The 19,830-nt window shown below is 45.1% G+C and overlaps 1 protein-coding gene across 3 annotated transcripts in view; it reads right to left on the bottom strand.

Annotated features, from left to right (window-relative positions):
* Window positions 1-973: 973 nt before the first annotated feature.
* Window positions 974-19,830, bottom strand: part of kdm2ba (lysine (K)-specific demethylase 2Ba) — a 36,953-nt gene continuing 18,096 nt past the window's right edge. For 2 of the 3 annotated variants that reach the window (XM_037536147.1, XM_037536149.1), the window contains exons 2-12: window positions 19,297-19,569; window positions 18,226-18,369; window positions 17,228-17,314; window positions 14,867-15,169; window positions 13,077-13,405; window positions 12,318-12,545; window positions 11,273-11,590; window positions 10,238-10,401; window positions 8,748-8,909; window positions 4,491-4,709; window positions 974-3,813 (exon numbers count right to left, since the gene is read on the bottom strand). In XM_037536147.1, coding sequence (XP_037392044.1) covers window positions 3,632-3,813; window positions 4,491-4,709; window positions 8,748-8,909; window positions 10,238-10,401; window positions 11,273-11,590; window positions 12,318-12,545; window positions 13,077-13,405; window positions 14,867-15,169; window positions 17,228-17,314; window positions 18,226-18,369; window positions 19,297-19,569 — 2,409 coding nt within the window. In that variant the 3' untranslated portion in view covers window positions 974-3,631. The remainder of the gene's footprint in view (window positions 3,814-4,490; window positions 4,710-8,747; window positions 8,910-10,237; window positions 10,402-11,272; window positions 11,591-12,317; window positions 12,546-13,076; window positions 13,406-14,866; window positions 15,170-17,227; window positions 17,315-18,225; window positions 18,370-19,296; window positions 19,570-19,830) is intronic. The other variant, XM_037536148.1, reaches the window with a different exon arrangement.

Below are 19,830 nucleotides of genomic sequence, written 5' to 3' on the forward strand. Positions count from 1 at the left end.
CCCCCCCCCCCACGCACCACCCCCCCCAAAACACCCCCCACAGCACCCCCCCAAACGCACCCCACACCACGCCCCCCACAGCACCCCCCCAACCCCCCCCCACAGCACCCCCACAAACTCCCCCCACAGCATCCCCCCAAAGGACCCCCAAACACCAAATGACTTTAACACCTGAAGTTGGCTTCTTTACTTTCAGCACCGGAGCCACGAGGCTAATAGACACCAAGTAAAAGCAATGATTCCATTTAGAACCGCGAGTTTTGTACACACTCTTAAAAAAGACGGTGAAAATCGTTCTACATAGAACCGTGAACACTTAAAGAACCCTTCTGCCTGATGCAAGGGTTCCCTGCATCGCGAGCGTTCTTCAGATTGATGGTGGACAGCCTGCAGATGCTGTAAAAAAATGTAAACCTTTTTGAAAAGGGTTCTATGCAGCACCAAAAGGGTTCCACTATTGTTACAAGCCATAGAGCGCTAAGAGCGTAGAAGCATTTGCATGCTTAAATGGTTCTCTGCATGGTGAGTAACGGAGAATGTGTTGTATATGGTTCCATGTAGAACGTTTTTGTGTGGGGGACGGGTTCTGTTATCGTTGCCATGTAACAAAAAAAAAAAAAAAAGCACGTTCTCCATCAGTCTGAAGAACCATTTCAACATGCAGAGAACCATTTAAAGCATGCAAAGGGTTCTATATGGAACTCAAGGTGCTAAATGGAAGCATTGCCTTTTATGGAGAACCCTTGACGAACCATTTCTAAGAGTGTGTGAAGCTGGAATCTGTTCAGCAGAGCATGTATAGACGTGTTTTAATAAGGCGTATGAATATTAGTTATTACGTCATCGCGGTTTATTTAATTGATCCGACTGCATCCGATCATACGACGCGTTAATAAATGACCATCTGAAAACATCCGTTTGTGTGAGATCTAGAAATGAGATGCACAAATAAATCAAATGATATGAACGCAAGTCATTTTTGATGGCTTTTATTTTGTCCTTAGGTGGCTGATATGGATACTAAAAATTGGAATATAAACATTTCGGATCTAAAGCGGAACAGCCGCTTTAATTCCGTCTGAATGCGGTTATTTTGTGTTATGGTTAAAGTGCGCATATTTTGGAAAGTTTTTCATGCATTTCAGTGGATTTTGAAAAATTTTTGGCGTGAAACCATAAACGACAATCTGGCAACCCTCGATATCTGGCAACTGTAAAGTGGTAAACAGCGCAGGGGTATTGCAGCACAGTTGAACGACTCATTCGGCTGAACAGCGCCGTGTTTTATACAGAACACCTATTCGATGCGTTTTTAAAATAAGAAACAGATTTTTATTATTAGAAACTATTTATGGTTTTTTTGGCCCATCAAAGAGCAAACCTTCAGTGCCTTTTCAGCCCGACACACTGCGAGCTCTGGGTTTTTAAAGTTAGAGAAACAAATAAAAGTAGACGGAAAATCAGCTGCTGTTCGGTTCCGCTGTAAAGACTGCACCTTTAATGGGTAGCTTAGCTACGTTAGCCTGTTAGCTCCGGCGCTAAAACAAACTTGAGAGGATCGTTTATCACCTTAAACAGCTGGACAAGCAACTCGGATCATAAATAACATTCGGTTTTCTCGTTCTAAGGATAATAATTCCACCAAACTAACTCGATAATCACCTCTTGCCTCGGAGCGAAGCTTTAGCGGGAACGTTCGACTCCAAAACGCGTTCTAGGACGGCCTGCGAGCGGAGCGGAGCGGAGGGGATATGGCACCGGCTCGGAAACCGAAGAAGGAAAAGTTGAAAGAACCAAAAAAAAAAAAAAAAAAAAATCACATTTTTGAAAGTTTCTTAGCTTAAAAAAACAAATAAAAGTAGAAAAACGCCGACCAGGATAACATGTCCAATACTGAGAACACGGAAACACATTCAGACAAATATATTTAAAAATTCAGTTATTATATATATATTTATATTTATATATATATAATTATAAAAAAAATCCCACCAAAACTATAGATTCATCAGGACTGAACAGAAATAACACACAGCTTTAGAGGAGCTTCATTATCTGTACAGATCATTTAAAAGGGTTTCTCATCGATACCAACGCAGCTCCGGATGCGCCTCCTCTCCGTGATGGACTGAGAATAAAGCAGCGTTCCCACCGTCGCGGCTTCAGGCCGTCGCACGCCGCGGCCTACGGAAACGGCGATGTGTGTGACGTTACGCTAAATACTGCTTCGCTTTGTTCCTTTAACCTTAATTGCTTGAATAATTTACATGAAACGACTCCGTCTTCTCTTTCTGCATGAACTTTATGCAAATGAGCTGAGCATCAGCCAATCGGATTGTTCATACGAGCACGGAAAACAGGTCGCCCACCATCAACCTACACGCGCACATCTGGCGGGGGGTTATTACAGAAGATAATTACATAGGCTGATGTTTTTAAAGGGCCCATATCAAAGAAAACTCATACGGTCTTAATTCCTTTTAACATAACAAATGAATACGGTATGACATCATAACGTTCACTCCCCAGTACCATCATTCCTTACATGGAGTCTAAACTGAAGTAAAGAAGAGGAAAAAAAAACTGCCTGTTTTGAATTCACTGTATTTGTGATGTCAGAAACACATTTGCCTATTTGCCTATTCAGCCTAGGGGCAGTTTAGCCCCGCCTGTTCACACTGAAGTTATAAGGAGTGTTTCAGCGTGAACTGCTCTCTGAATGAGGCACAGCCAATCAGAACAGACCTAATTTACATATGTCAGTCTTAAAGGCACAGTAACAAAAAAACCAGCCTGTTTAATTCTAAGGCATAATAAGAGGCTCTTGTTTTTGATACATAAATGCACGCAAGTGTCATAACTAGACTCCAATCAGATACAGGGAAATGTAGGATATGAGCCCTTTAAAATAACAGCAGGGGCACTGAAAGAGTTCTGCTGCTGCTGCTATCGTGACTCGCCCCAGAAAAGGAGATTCGCTTCTCTGAGAAACGCAGTGCAACTTAAACGGTGCAGATTCCGAGCGCACGTAAACAAAACAAACTAAAATACCACCTCCACCGTGTAAAAAAGCCACGTAGGTCTTCGCTGAGCTCAAGACACTGTTAAACTCTTGTTCTCCTGCTGTTTTAACAATCCTGAAATCCGGAGGTGCTGCGGCCCCCAAAAACATCCCAAATGTTCAATTCTTCACTAATTTCAGAGCTTAAGATTACAGTTTACAGACGTTCGGTAGACTGGAAGCCAAAAACGTAGCTCAACATCATCTAAAGTGGCGACGGAAGCGCGGCTCCAGTTAAAGCGGACGGCCGAGACGTTAAACCTTTTGCCGCGACGCTGTGAACGCTGCTCGAGTGTGTATGTGCCAGTTACCACGTTCACTGCTGCTTCTTCTTTAACGTCTTCCGCTGTTCTGTCCAGCCAGGTTCACCGCACCTTTGAAAGCGTCCATCCAAAAAGCATCACTGTCACTGGCTGGTTAATATCCACCTTCTCAGTCCGTCCAATCAGAGCAGAGGAAATCGTGGCAGGAAAACCACAAAACCAGTAAGTCCACAGATCAGTTTGAGGGCTTATCGTCCTCCAGTACGGCCAGAGCTTCTCTGGATCTCTCCGCTCGGGCGCGCCGAGGTTAGCAGAGTTTCTGCAGCAGCTTGTCCTCTCGCAGTCCGAACGAGACGCTGACCGACATCTCCGCGATGAAGCGCTCGCACGCCTGCCGGCTCACCTGCTTACAGAAGCGCAGGTCGATCCTGCAGATGCTCCCGCAGCGCTTGAAGTACGTCAGAGACTGATCCGTCACCCGGTTACACACTGCAGGACGGAGAGAACAGCCAGTCAGGGCAGCAGAGAACCGTGATCCCGCAGTTCGGCCCATAAACCAGGAAAGAACGGCCCCGGGTTCTAGCGCCCCTGTGGGGTTTCTAGTAATATGCTGATGATATGAGATGATATGTTAGCTCTAAGCCAACAGTAGCCACGTTTCTTTAACTGCGAAAAAAAGGTTTTTATTGCTTTGAGGTTTGTCAATAGTGGCTATATCACTTCTGGAATGCATTGATGGAAAAATAGCTTCCATATATGGAAAAAAAACAGGTCTGAATTCACTGTTTTTGTGACGTCACAAACACATTGACCTGTCTGCCTATTCGGCCTCAAGCAATTTAGCCCCACACATTCACAATGAAGCTACAAGGAGTGTTTCAGCGTGAACCGCTTTCTGAATGAGGCACAGCCAATCAGAACAGAGCTCATTTACATAAATCAGTGTGAAGTGAATTTACATAAAGTCAGTGTGAAGAGGTTCATGCACAAATTAATTACTGTTTCTTGGTACATAAAACCCCACAGACGTCATAAACTAGACCTCAGTGGAAATGACAAATGGTCTGACCGGTCAAACGGTCAGTCGTCTTGTTTACTGAGCTTCTATTGCAGAATTCGAAACTTGAAATTTGAAACCCCGAGTCCAGGTGCGTTTCTGCATGTACCTGACAGGTTGATGTCGGTGAGCGAGTCGCGGGTCGTCGTCCCCGCCGCGGTCAGCAGGTTGACCGACTGGTCGTTGATGTGGTTGCAGTAGCTGAGGTCCAGCCGGGCCAGCAGGGGCATGTTTTTAATGATGAGGCGAAGGGAGCTGTCCGTGACGTCCAGACCGGCCAGACGCAGGTCCAGAACGTTCCGCAGCTTACTGCGCGTGTCCATCTGACCTGCGGGAACACATGCGCACCATTTACTGCCCACTGTGTTATTTTAACCCTGGAAACATTTTGTGATCAAAGACGGCAGCTGCTATTCTTCCAACGAGCAGTAACAATCAATTAAACCAGTCATACAAAACACGAGTAAATAAAGAAAAATAAAAGGAACCGAGAGAAAACGGAACGCGTGAAAACGGGATAATTACGTGCTGTGATCGTTCAGAGCATTAAAAACAACAGACGGACGTCTGAAAAGAAGAAGGTCGTTAAGGCCACGTCCCATTTCACCCCTCGCCATGACCACTCGGCCCTACCCCTTTGTTTTGCGGGTTCTCGTGTAGGGGTGGGGTGTCCTGTTGGGATAGAGGGGTGGGGTGAAGTGTTGGGGCTACATGACCCTCCAAACGGAGGTTTTTCAGAGACTCCAAACAGAGAAATATGAGAAAAACAGAGAAACCGGCGAGACGGAGGACAAGAGACCAAAGAACCCCACAAGTGTGGGAATGACGATAACCACTGCTACTCTGTACCTGCACTGTCCACTTCACTGTTTATACCACTGGTGCTTCTGCATTCACTGGACTGCAGTTCACCAGCACATTTCTGTCTATACACCTGATACATTTGAATATCTGACTGTGCACTAACTGTCTATACGTCCAGTACACCTGTAATACTCGCCTACGCACATCCGGTCTACGTTCGACACCTGAACCTACTGACCACACATTCTGTCTGTCCTTTACTGTCTTTAGTCCCTTTAATATCTTTTATTACTGCACTGGAAAAGTCGCCCCATAGAGTTTCATTACACTGAACTACCCTGTATTGTATAATGACAATAAAGTTGAATTGAATTTGTTTTTTAATTGTTTTGTCTTAGTTTAATGTTTTTCTTCATTACAAGCATAAAAAAAATAATCAGCCCACTTCCCCGTTCCACCTTAAATAGTCCAGCAGTTCTGACCCCTGAAGCGCCAGAATGTACCTGCTGCTCCATTTAAGGTGGAACAGGAAACTTCTCAAGAATCTGGAGAATCTCTGACTTCAGCTTCACATCACTGAAGAATTAGGGGGGGTGATAATAAATAACTGCCCCCCTCTTTGAAGGCGTATGATCCCTAAATGTAACTAAAGCCCAGCAGTGAGGAGCTGAACTTTCCCCTCCTCTGCTGTCCCTGCAGACGGGCAGGGTCGCCTACAGAGCGGCGCTGGTAGCTGTTAATGAAGTGATGCTCTTTTATTAGAGGGTCTCATTTCAGAGGAAGATCTCAACCACTGCCCTGTAGCTCAGGAACAAGAAGGAACGCTCAAAAAAGGGAGGTCAGCCTGAGAACTGAGAAATGGGACTGGGCCTTGGTCTATTTCAGACCTTAGCCGACTCCTCCCTGCGCGCCATCAAACTCCACCCTAGTGTTATTCCACCAGTGGAGAACCGATCAGCCTAACGGATCTTTATATTTGTTAAAGCCGGTTTTCATCATTAGTTCACCCTCGATTTGGAGCAGCGGGACCAACAGGGAATTCCGCTCCTTTACAGCTCTAAGCTGTCGGTCGAGGTAATCCGCACTCATTGTTTGGTCGTATATCTTGCTGTAACAAGTTTCCCCACCTTTTTCATGCTCCAGCTGATCATAAAGACCTGGATATTTTTGTGCGTAAGTATTTTAATAAGTCCAGCAAGGATCATCTAACTACAATCATCTCACTAGTTACGAAGTGCCAGATGTGCCAGATGCGTCAGCTGCACCACTTAAGGCGGAGCGGGAAAATTCAAACAAGCTGACTTCGGCTTTGTAGTTTGACGAGTTAAGCGAATCTAAATATCCTGCTTGGAGATAACCGTAGGGAGCTACCTGTAAATCAGTGCTGCGGCTGGACGCTGCGGTGACGACGCAGCCAAACTCGCGGCGCTGCTGCCCATTTATTATAGTATTGAAGTGCATACGTTTTATATTCATGATATATTTATATTTACATTTTATTTCTGTGTGTAATGCACTTATTCTTTATTTTTACTTAGGTTTCTTTAATTTTTCTATCTGCTCAGTGTTTTTTCCACTGGCAGATCATTTTGTTTATTGTACTTTCACTTCCAAATAAAGTGATTAAAATAAGTCTAGAGGTCTGGAAACGGAGTGAATCATCTCGGAAAGCTCAGAGAACAGTGTCCTACTGTCTTTACACGCTGCGAAACACAGGATGTGGTCAAAATGATCTTAAATCTAGTCGATATGTCTAATAATCCTCATTTTCAGATGACCGTGCACTTTTAAGATTATTTAGCTCATTTCTAGACACTTTTCATGTGTTTCAGGCCATTTTATTAAGTAACTGCTTTAAACTAGATGTTTCATATTTATTACCACAGCCACTTTACTGTGTTCATAAGAGCTCAAATCTCGTGTACAAAGAGCAAATTTCTCTTTATTATTAAAGTGTTTATTCGGTTGCGACTGTAACAGCTGCAATTTCCCTCTGGGATCAATAAAGGATTCCGATTCCGATAAAATGATCTCTCTACAGTTCTTAAAACTTAAAACAAGCAAAATGATCTACTAATATAGTGAGATCATTTTTTTAAATTACTTTTAAAAAGTAAATAATCTTAAAATGAAGCTTACAGCCATCTCAACAGGAGAAATATTAGATTTACAGACTTTTATTAGAAAATCTAAATAAAATCTAAAATATTAGATTTTAAGATCATTCCATACTGTGTTTCGCAGCGTGTAAAGACGCTGTTCCATGAGCATTACAGGATTATTCCCCCCGTTTCTAGACCTCTAGACTTCATTTGGCTGCATTACAGTTAAATTTTCTCTTTTTCAGCCTCTCAGTCGTGACTGAGAGCACAGAAATGGGTAAACGGAGGAATGCAGAGCGCCCCCTACTGAACCAATCTAGAACCAACCAATTAACCTCGTATTCTTCAGGAGATGTTTTGGTTTGTCCATCTGCATTTGTGACCAAATCGTAAGGCTAATTATTCAGTAACTGCATGAAATAAATGCACATTTTTATTTATTTATTAATTTATTCCCCTCAGATTAACAGAACATGTGTTTTATAAGATAAGATAGACTTTTATTTTCCCACTGGGGGAAATTTGCATTGTTACAGCAGATAAAGAGCAGTAAATAGACAAAGATGTGCATCATACAAAATACTAAATATAAGATATATTCATCTATTAGACTGGAGAGAAGAGCTACAGCCTCACACGACGCCCAGCTTCTGAATGGAGCTTATGGAATATGAACGTTATGAAGAACAGGACCAAGTGCTGTTTGGACCCACCGGTGGTCCCGAGGAGCTGAAGAGGTCAAAATGCATCCAAGGTAGAATGAACTGCATTAATACCGACAGCAGCGCCGTTTCTCCAGGAGCTCATCGATGTTTCGGTACTGAGCAGTCGGTCAGCTTAGCATCAGATCTCAATGCTCACCACCAACAGTCATATATATCTCGCTGCTGTCAGAAGAAAACCTCGTATCTCCTAAACGGTCACTTCACAGGAGAAGGAAAAAACCTACTTTACTTCTAATGGAAGTCAATGGAACCAGACGTCTTTCCAAGCCATTTTGGGCCGTTTCTTTTGGTCCTTTCATCATGAAATTTACACACAGAGTAAAGAGAAACAGGCATTTTCCATTTATATTAAAAACTGAAAAACGACAAAAATGGAGATACGAGGTTTTCTTCCGAGAGCAGCGATATCTTTAAATAACTGAGATTTACCTTTAGGTACTAAACTACTTCATTTCCTAACAAGGGACTTTCCTCATTTTCCTCCGACGTGTCATCAGGCTAAAATCAGTTCACAGCCTGAGCATTAAAACACGAAATCTTTACGTGCTGCTGTTGTTTTTTAACATTCTGCTCCAGCTGTTTGAGCTCTGGAGCATTTCATGTAGTTCCTCTCTCAGTGGGTAATAATCTGAACGTCTAGCCCGTCCAGCCCGGCATAAAGCCACAGAAGGTCAAAACTAGAGTTAAAGACCGCTGACGAGGCAGTGGACCACCAAAACAAGTCATGTGATATACCTGGTCTGTTGTCTGTAGGGGGCGACAGGAGGTCCCTCATCTGGGGGTCTTTGAGGCCCTCGACCCACTGCAGGTCGAGCGTGCGGAGCAGCGGGCAGGAGGAGGTGCAGAGAGCCGAAACCGCCGCCCACGAACAGCCGGACAGGAGCAACACCCGCAGACCTGCGAAGCCGGAGAGTCTGATCAAATTATGCTCTATGATATTTGTATACGCCCACACTTTAGCCCAATTATTAATGCTATTAATGCAAATGCTTATTGTTTTTGATCGTCTGTTTCTCGATGCCACCAGGCTGGGAGGGTGAAGGACAGAGCGAGCTGTGCAGTTTATCCTAAAGCTTTGATCACTTACGTCAGAAAGAAACTGGCAGGTCAAACTATCAAATCTAGTAAATGTACATCTAATGTTTCTTGATTTATTACTGGATTATTATTATTATTATTATTATTATTATTATTATTATTATTATTATTATGGGGCAGTCGTGGGCTGGAGCTTAGGGGACCGGGCCTGTGACCGGAAGGTCGCCGGTTCGATCCCCAAAGCCTTGAGCAAGACACCTAACCCCCAACTGCTCCCCGGGCGCTGGGGATAGGGCTGCCCACCTCTCCGGGCTAGTGTGCTCACTGCCCTCTAGTGTGTGTGTGTGGTGTTTCACTGCACGGACGGGTTCAATTTAATTGATAAAGTACCACGTAATCTAATTTAATCGAATTATTTAAATTTATATTATAGGTTTTATTATATATTTATATTTACATTACGTTTCAGTATATAATACATTATTTCTTATACTCCCATTTTTAGATTATTCAAGTTATTTTTAGACATTTTTATTTGACTGAAGTGCTTTTATCTGGTGAAAGTGTCTAAAATTTCACTGGCAGGTCATTTCGTTCATTTTAAGCATTAAATTCCTAAATAATAAATAATAAAACGACACTTTCCTCAGATAAAGTGACTTCAAATATCAGCAAATGTCTTAAATATAGTTGATCTCATATTTCTCATGTTGATATCATTGTCAGTTCATGATAAGATTATTTAACTTGTTTCTAGATGTTTTTTACTAATATCGAGTAATTTTATTAAGCAGAATTCTCTCATTATATTAACCGATAACTTGGCTTGCCTTAAGAAATGAGCCTGAAACCAGCTAAATGATCCTGCCAGCACAGTGAGATCATTTTACTCAATAATTCCTACAACCATCTCAAAATGAGAAATATTAGATATTCTTCTTAGTTTTAAGATGATTTCTCTTGTTAAGACACCATCGTTTGCAGTGTAGAGTCTAGAAATTGGGTGAATAATCCTGTAGAAGTCATATGACACTTTTATTATGAGGAATATTGGATATGCTGACTGGGTTCGAGGGGCTTTCACTTACCGATGTGATTTATTTTAGTGTAACAGCAACACAGCTCAAATTTAAAAGTGTCCCAAAACTTTTGACCGTCCACATTCACGTGCAGAACCCCTCACTGACCTGGCAGCCTGTTGATGAGCCAGCTGAGCTGCTTTTTGGAGATGTTGGTCCAGCTGAGGTCCAGCGTGATGGGCTGCCTGCGGATTATTCCGCTCAGCATCAGCGGCGTGATCGACTTACAGCGGCTCAGATCGATTTTAGTCCACAGACGCTTATCACAGCACCTACACACACACACACACACGCACACACACACACACACACACACACACACACGCCGGCTGAGTCACAATGAACTGAAGTGACAGAGTGAGTCATAAACACGACTCTTGCATCAGTTCAATATCATATTTAATAACAACTAAGGCACGCAAGTGCAGTTAGAGATATTTAACCATTTTCTACTCAGAAAAATAAGAGAATTTTTTAAACTCCACCAGAGGGCAGTGTCAGAGGTCTAATCCAGTCAAAGAAACAGAAAGATTACTATTTTTCCAAAATTATGCATAATTAAATGGTTAAACAGAGTCGTTCAGGGAGGCTTGGTGTGAAACGCTCCATTATAGAGTCAGAGCCGCTCACAGTGGTGATGATGGGAACCAGACGTCCCTCTAAAAGCTCCTACAGAAAGTTCCTACATGAACTGGTTCTGAATTCACTGCCTGATGACTGAGACGCTGTTTTATGAGAGTTTAGAGAACTTCAACTCCATTCATGGTGGAGGGAGACGTGCAGGGCGCTGTGCGGCAAAATAGTCCCCAAAGAAAACTCATTATTCCAGATTTTCCACTATTTTCCATCATCAACATTCCATATAAGCTCAGAAGACTCGTGTAGGTTCTCTGGTGGTTCTGGATGGTAAATAAAGTGTCTATATCTGTGTTATAGTCATGGCGACGCCTGGTTCCCATCAGCACCACTGTAAAGACGTCTGAACCGCTTCACACCAAACCCTCTGGACCTCTGACTGTGATGGCTTTTAGCTATACTGCCTCATGTATTATGTATAACGGGTCTACATGCGCTTCCTCTGCTTGGTAGCCAGAGCTAAAACAAAAAATCTGATGAAAACGGATTTTTGTCTCTGATCCTCACCAGCGGTTCCAGGTCCTGCAGACCCTCATGCACACACACAGCTCTCGGTGGCTCAGGTGGCTGAAGATGGCCATCCAGGCTTCTCTCTGAGCCACGTGGCTCCGCCCATCAGCCAGAGGCAGCCTATCAGGAGGAGGGCAGATGGGTGGGGGGCGGATGACGTGGCGCTCCATCTGGATGCATTTCGGAGGGGATCTGGTGGGCGGGGGCCGCAGGACGGGGGCGCTGCGGTTGAAGCCCAGCGGGGTGATCTGAGACGGGTAGAAGTGGCGAAGCTCCCAGGCCGTCCCGTTCATCTCCCGCGCCCGCAGGTTAGACCTGCAAACACACGCAGCAGCGGAACACACTCAGAGAAAACGGACGTCACAGCGATTTGATTTGGTGATGGTTCTTCTGGAAATTAAACGACCCACGATTCCATTCAGTTCCATTAACAAATGCATTTACACAGCAGCACCATAAAAGATCACTTTCTTGATGTTTTGTTAGAAAGGACTGAATCTGAAGGACAAGCCCCTCACGAGCAGCAGGTCATGACTGTTTAATTCAGCCTGCAGAAATTTTAGTGTTTTACTTTTAACTCTGCCGCGTTTTCCCGATTATATCGGAATTTAACCTTTTTCTTCGAATGAGAAGATCTGCGTTTGTTGCTGAACAACAACCATCAGCTACTATTCACGTACACCAATGAGAACCATGTGGAACCAAAGAGCAATGTTCCCGACTCATCGGCCAATCAGAGGCCGCATTGCCAACACGTCGACCAATCAGAGGCCGCGTTGCTGACATGTCGACCAATCAGAGGCCGCGTTGCCAACATGTCGACCAATCAGAGGCCGCGTTGCCAATATGTCGACCAATCAGAGGCCATGTGCCTGGCATGTTGACCAATCATGTGACTTTTAAAAGACAAGTAATCCAAAAGTCTTTGCATTATGTTACTGATCACTTACAGCTGATCAGTGATCAGTGCTGGAATGCATCGTTAAAGTACCCCCCCAATCCTGCCCCCTAATGATGACTCATAAATACAGCACAGTCTTACCGCAGGTGCGTCCGTTCTCCCCCGACGTCGCCCCCTATTGTCCCGTTGCGGAAGTTTCTTTTGGGTTCCTCGTTCTCGCTGTCCTCCGGCTCGCTCTTGAGCGGCTGCTGGTTCTCGTTAGCGAGCGAATGTTCCGTCCGCCGGATCTCCAGGTTCAGCTGCTTGCTGAGTTCCGCACTGAGCTGCTGGTTCTGCGGCCTGCGGCGGGTTCTCCGCGCTCGAGCACGACTGGAACACGACACATAATGGTATAAATGTGAATAATAACAATAATAATGAAATATTTTTTCCTGTGGACACTTCAGCTACACATCCTTAGTTCATCATTCTAAAATGACTGAGAAAGGTTTTAGTGCACACTGGGGAATTTTCGTCCTTCTACTGCAAAAGACATTTCAGAAGATAAAATGAAGTTTAGAGAACTTCAACTCCATTCATGGTGGAGGGAGACATGCAGGGCGCTGTGCGGCAAAATAGTCCCCAAAGAAAATTCCAGATTTTCCACTGTTTTCCATCATCAACATTCCATATAAGCTCAGAAGACTCGTGTAGGTTCTCTGGTGGTTCTGGATGGTAAATAAAGTGTCTATATCTGTGTTAATTTTTATAAATGACACATTTTACCATAATTCCTGCCACTACAGCAACTCCTACTCTTAATTATAATAATATTTTTTTGCATCATGATGTAATATGGTTATTATCTGGACAGTGGTCAGTATTGTAATATAAAGCTCAGTTTATATCGTCCAGCCGTACCTTGGCGCCCTCTCCTGGGTCTCGCTGCCCTCGCTGCTGGGTCCGGCTCTGGGTGAGCTGCAGCGGGAAGCGTCGCTCTCCACCGAAGCCGAGAGGCTCTTTAGCATCGGGCTTCGGTCGCGAGTCCGCCGGACAGCCCCCTCTTCATCCTCCTCCTCTTCCTCCTGCTCTGGCTCCTCCTGCTTCCTCTCCGAGCCAAACTCCTTCTTAAGCACAGGCCGTTTACTCTCCTCCTCTCGCTCCTCCTCCTGCTCAGACGCCTCCTCCTCAGTCTTCATCAGAGGAGCTTTAGGAACTAATGGATCCTCAGGCTTCCACGGCTTCTTCAGCTGGACGGAGCGACACGGCACATCGTTAAGATAACACACAAAATTATTTAAATGCGTAAAAATCTCATAAATTGGCCAGTGAGTGGAAGTAGGTAGGGCTGTTTCTAATAAAGTGGCCAGTGAGTGGAAGTCAGTAGGGCTGTTTCTAATAAAGTGGCCAGTGTGTGGAAGTTGGGGGGTTGTTTCTAATAAAGTGGCCAGTGAGTGGAAGTCAGTAGGGCTGTTTCTAATAAAGTGGCCAGTGTGTGGAAGTTGGGGGGTTGTTTCTAATAAAGTGGGCAGTGAGTGGAAGGGGGGGCTGTTTCTAATGAAGTGGCCAGTGTGTGGAAGTTGGGGGGTTGTTTCTAATAAAGTGGCCAGTGAGTGGAAGGGGGGGGCTGTTTCTAATAAAGTGGCCAGTGTGTGGAATTTGGGGGGCTGTTTCTAATAAAGTGGCCAGTGTGTGGAATTTGGGGGGTTGTTTCTAATAAAGTGGCCAGTGTGTAGAAGTTGGGGGGTTGTTTACATTTACATTTACAGCATTTGGCTGACGCTCTTATCCAGAGCGACTTACAATTTGATTATTGTTACACAGGTAGGCGGAGGTGGTGTTAGGAGTCTTGCCCAAGGACTCTTATTGGTATAGTGTATTGGTATAGTGTTTCTAATAAAGTGGCCAGTGTGTGGAAGGGGGGCTGTTTCTAATAAAGTGGCCAGTGTGTGGAAGTTGGGGGGTTGTTTCTAATAAAGTGGCCAGTGAGTGGAAGGGGGGGCTGTTTCTAATAAAGTGGCCAGTGAGTGGAAGTCAGTAGGGCTGTTTCTAATAAAGTGGCCAGTGTGTGGAAGTTGGGGGGTTGTTTCTAATAAAGTGGCCAGTGAGTGGAAGGGGGGGCTGTTTCTAATAAAGTGGCCAGTGAGTGGAAGTCAGTAGGGCTGTTTCTAATAAAGTGGCCAGTGAGTGGAAGGGGGGCTGTTTCTAATAAAGTGGCCAGTGTGTGGAAGTTGGGGGGGTTGTTTCTAATAAAGTGGCCAGTGAGTGGAAGGGGGGGCTGTTTCTAATAAAGTGGCCAGTGAGTGGAAGTCAGTAGGGCTGTTTCTAATAAAGCGGCCAGTGAGTGGAAGGGGGGGCTGTTTCTAATAAAGTGGCCAGTGAGTGGAAGGGGGGGGCTGTTTCTAATAAAGTGGCCAGTGAGTGGAAGGGGGGGCTGTTTCTAATAAAGTGGCCAGTGAGTGGAAGGGGGGGCTGTTTCTAATAAAGTGGCCAGTGAGTGGAAGGGGGGGCAGTTTCTAATAAAGTGGCCAGTGAGTGGAAGGGGGGGTTGTTTCTAATAAAGTGGCCAGTGAGTGGAAGGGGGGGCTGTTTCTAATAAAGTGGCCAGTGAGTAGAAGGGGGGGTTGTTTCTAATAAAGTGGCCAGTGAGTGTGGGGAGGGGGGGGTTGTTTCTAATAAAGTGGCCAGTGAGTGATCACCGCTGCGTTTACCTTCTTCTTAGCGCTGGCGTCCTCTTCCTCTTCGTCATCATCAAACAGTTTTTTCTTCTTCCTGAGGAAGTTCGGTATGTCCGGCCGCGGTCTGGGCAGCTCTCTTGGGGTCAGCTGGGGGGGCAGCCGGGTGGGCAGGTCCTCTGCGTTCAATCTGGGAATCTCGTCCCTCTCGCTCTTCCTTCGGGCTGCGGCAGGGTCCACCTCGTCCCGAGGGTCCCGGGTGGCCTTCTGTTCCCGTAGCAACGACCCCGGCAGGTTGGAAGCGTACTTAAAGCCTGGGCCACGTTTTTGCTTACAGGCCAAGAGGGCAGCAAGAAAACATACGAGAGCACTTTATACCTTATGCATGTCATTATCGGCATTAAAGGGCTCATAGTCCACATTTCTCGCCCTCTGTTTACAGTTATTTGCACTTTATAGTTTCCTCTATGACATTTCTGTGGATTTATGTGCTAATAAAGTTATGAATATAGTTATAATTTCTACAGGACCACTTAAAAATGACAAAAAATGAGGAAAACTGAGTTTTATTACACAGCATTAAAGAGCCCATATCCTAGGAAAACCTCATTTCCTCCTTTTAAATAAAATGTTGTTTATTTAAACATTTGTGAAACGTTTCATCTACAGAACATCCATCCATCCATCCATCCATCTATCCAGAGAACGAACATCCATCCATCCATCTAGAGAACGAACATCCATCCATCCATCCATCCATCTAGAGAACATCCATCCATCCATCCATCCAGCTAGAGAACATCCATCCATCCATCCATCCATCCAGAGAACGAACATCATCCATCCATCTAGAGAATGAACATCCATCCATCCATCAATCTAGAGAACATCCATCCATCCATCCATCTAGAGAACAAACATCCATCCATCCATCTAGAGAACAAACATCCATCCATCCATCTAGAGAACATCTAATTAATTAATCTAGAGAACATCCATCCACCTAGAACATCCATCCATCCATCCATCCTCCATCTAGAGAACATCCATCTAGAACATCTAATTAATTAATCTAGAGAACATCCATCCATACACCTAGAGAACTTCCATCCATCCATCCATCTAGAGAACATCCATCCATCCATCTACATCCATCCATCCATCTATCTAGAGAACATCCATCCATCCATCCATCTAGAGAACATCCATCCATCCATCCATCTAGAGAACATCCATCCATCCATCCAGCTAGAGAACGAACATCCATCCATCCAGCTAGAGAACATCTATCCATCCATCCAGCTAGAGAACATCCATCCATCCATCCATCCATCCATCCATCCAGAGAACGAACATCCATCCATCCATCTAGAGAACATCCATCCATCTAGAGAACGAACATCCATCCATCCATCCAGCTAGAGAACGAACATCCATCCATCCATCCAGCTAGAGAACATCTGTCCATCCATCCATCCATCTACATCCATCCATCCATCTCGACAACATCCATCCTCCATTTAGAAAACATCCATCCGTCCATCCATCCATCTAGAGAACATCTAATTAATTAATGTAGAGAACATCCATCCGTCCATCCATCCATCCAGAGAACATCCATCCATCCATCTAGAGAACATCCATCCATCTAGAGAACGAACATCCATCCATCCATCCAGCTAGAGAACGAACATCCATCCATCCATCCAGCTAGAGAACATCTGTCCATCCATCCATCCATCTACATCCATCCATCCATCTCGACAACATCCATCCTCCATTTAGAAAACATCCATCCGTCCATCCATCCATCTAGAGAACATCTAATTAATTAATGTAGAGAACATCCATCCGTCCATCCATCCATCCAGAGAACATCCATCCTCCATCTAGAGAACATCAATCGATCCATCCATATAGAGAACATCTAATTAATTAATCTAGAGAACATCCATCCATCCATCCATCCATCCATCCATCTAAGGAATATCCATCCAAATATTATCTATCCATCCTTCCGTCCATCAAGAGAACAGCTATCAATCCATTTATTCATCCATGTAAAGAATATCAATCTATCCATGGACGTGTGTTTGTCCATCTATCTAGATGATAAGTACGCCTCTTGGTGTCTGTCCGTCCTTTTCTGATGTCCATCTATAATTAATCGTTATGATAATTATCCAGAAAACGGACGACGGTCAGCTACGTCACCACAGACCAGCTGGGAACACTTCCTCTAGCAGGTCAGCGCTGCCCTTTATATCCTTACTCACTTCAAATAAACGGAAACACTGAACTATCCAGCTTTAACCTCCCCCTCCCCCACAGCTCCACCCCCTCTCCATCTGCTGACGCAGCTCAGCTCTGTTCTCCAAACGTTCCTGTGATACTCACTTTCCCCGTCTTGCCGGCGTAGTTGCACTTCGGGCATTCCCAGCAGTTAGGCAGTTCGTCATTAACGACCCCCGCTGCGTCCTTCACCTGAGAGAGAGAGGGGGGGGGGGGGGGGGGGGGGGGGGGGGGGGGGGGGGGATAGGGGGGGGGGGGGGGGGGGGTGAGCGGCTGTTCAGTTTTGCTCTTCATCACAAAAACCGAGCGAAAGCGGAACAGGACGTTAGCGTTAGCGCTGCCTGTGCTCGTCCTGCCCCAGTCTCCGTCACACTGAGCACCAATCGCCTCTGATCAGAGATCAATACTGTCTTAGGCTCGTTTCCCCCTCGTATCCCAGGCTTACACGTCTAAACAGTCTCAAGTCCAATACAATATCTCCGACAAAAAACATGGAAATGGGAATACTGGAACTATGGAAAGGTGTGTAGCGTAACCATGGATTTGGGAATAACGTAACCATGGAAACGTGTGTTGTATGATCACAGAAATCAGACTATTGTAACTATGAACACGTGGGTAGTGCGACCATGGAGACAGGACCACTGTCACCATGGAAACGTGTGCAGCGTAACCACGTGTGGCATAACCACACAAATGTGAATGTTGTAAATGCTGTAATGCAAACGTGTAGTGTAACCACGGAAATGGGAATACTGTAACTATGGAAACGCGTGCAAGGTAACCACAGAAATGGGAATATTGTAACTATGGAAACGTGTGCAAGGTAACCACGGAAATGGGAATCCTGTAACTATGGAAAGGTGTGTAGTGTCACCACAGACACCACCGCGTGTCCTTCTGTATTTAGCGCAAACTATATCCTACAAACTTTGATCTCCAAGACATTCTGATCTAAACCTCACGGAAATTCCTGAATTGGAAATTGAAACGGATGCGTATGAATGAGCTTATTCCAAAAATAAACTCTTATCCGTGTTTTCTTTAAATACATGTTAACCAGTGGATCGTAATCTGGCTGTTCTGGGGTCATGTGTTCTGACCTTTAGGCAGTTGGGGTGGACGATCTCGTTGCAGATGGAGCACTCCATCAGCATGGCGTTAAACTTCTCCTCCTCATCGTCCAGCGTGTCCTCCTTACCGGCCTCTCCACACACCACACACACCGCCGTGTGCGGCAGCACCGGCTGCAGGAACACACGCAGACGAGCACTTTAACCTCGAATCTTACGCTAATGTAAAATATAAACATAAACATTTCAATATCATGTAAATCAGGTGTAGCCAGTCACACAGGAAAAAAGGACCACTCACTTATTTACCGGCTTGACGTTGTGGCTTATCAACTCGTGCTACTAAGACGGACTACATCAAAGTAATGAGTTATTAAAGGGCCCATACCACGCAAAAACTCGTTTCTGCCATGAGCGTTTTATGTAGTAAGTAGGGCGTTTGAAATGTACCGTTCAGCCTCCCAGTCCAAATATGAACAACTGAAAAAAAAAAAACAGGCTGTTTGGAATCGTTTCTGTGATGTCACAAAAATCGACACAATTCCTCATATCTGCCTGTTGAGCCTGCAGTGGTTTGGCTCCGCCCTTTCAAATATGATGTGGATCATTAGAGCCTCGAGTGATTTTTCAATAAATAATAAATGGGAGCAGAGCTCATTTACATACATCAGCCACTGTAAAGGCACCGTGAAATTTCTGTGCACAACTTATTATTTATGGGGGGGAAAATAAGGTCCAATATCTTCCGCACGGGTCATATTGTTTAATTTCGATTTAAAAAATCGAACATTGTGAGGTCACAAAATCCAGCGTATTTACACCCGGCGTCAGGCGTGGAAGATTTAAATGACATTTTGTTGAATTTCTAAGTGAACAGGGGTTCATCAGACGCCGTCAAACAGGCCAGTTTTCTGCACAGCCTCGATTTATTCCCTGAGTTTAACAGAAAACGCGCACAAGCCGTATTTTAGGTTCTACTGCCAGGCTAAACGTGGCCGTGTATTAAACTGCAGCAGTGAGTCTCTGTGGACGCTTCATTTATTTACACTCAGGCCTTTTCACACAACTGTATGGCACTGCGAGGGGGCTTGGGGGTCTTACAGCGATGCACTGCCTCATAATGCAGGACTGCTTCATGCGTCCCGGCCCGCCGAACTTCTTCATGTCTTTACAGAAGTGGCACTCGCCGCACTCCGTCCGCACACACGCCTCGCACTTCCTGCACCGCGTGCGCCGCCGCCGCGCCCCCGACGAGCTCCGATTGGACGGCAGCTTCACCGCCGCCGGCGTGGACGACGTCGAGGACGACGCTGTGGCCGCCGCCGGTGTGGACGGGGCCGCCATCTTCGGTTTGGGCCGATTCGCTGGCCGTTGCTGTCGGAGACGGAAAGAGATTCACAGTGAATAGACACCAAACACAGAGCCTTCAGAGGGGAAGTCCACCAATCCTTCAGAATTCCCCCCTAACTCAGAGAGGCGTAATCAGAGAGGTTCAGAGGGTTTGGTGTGAAGCGGTTCAGACGTCTTTACAGTGGTGGTGATGGGAACCAGGCGTCGCCATGACTACAACACAGATATAGACACTTTATTTACCATCTAGAACCACCAGAGAACCTACACGAGTCTTCTGAGCTT

Source organism: Pygocentrus nattereri, chromosome 29, assembly GCF_015220715.1.
Source record: "Pygocentrus nattereri isolate fPygNat1 chromosome 29, fPygNat1.pri, whole genome shotgun sequence".
Classification (NCBI taxonomy): domain Eukaryota; kingdom Metazoa; phylum Chordata; class Actinopteri; order Characiformes; family Serrasalmidae; genus Pygocentrus; species Pygocentrus nattereri.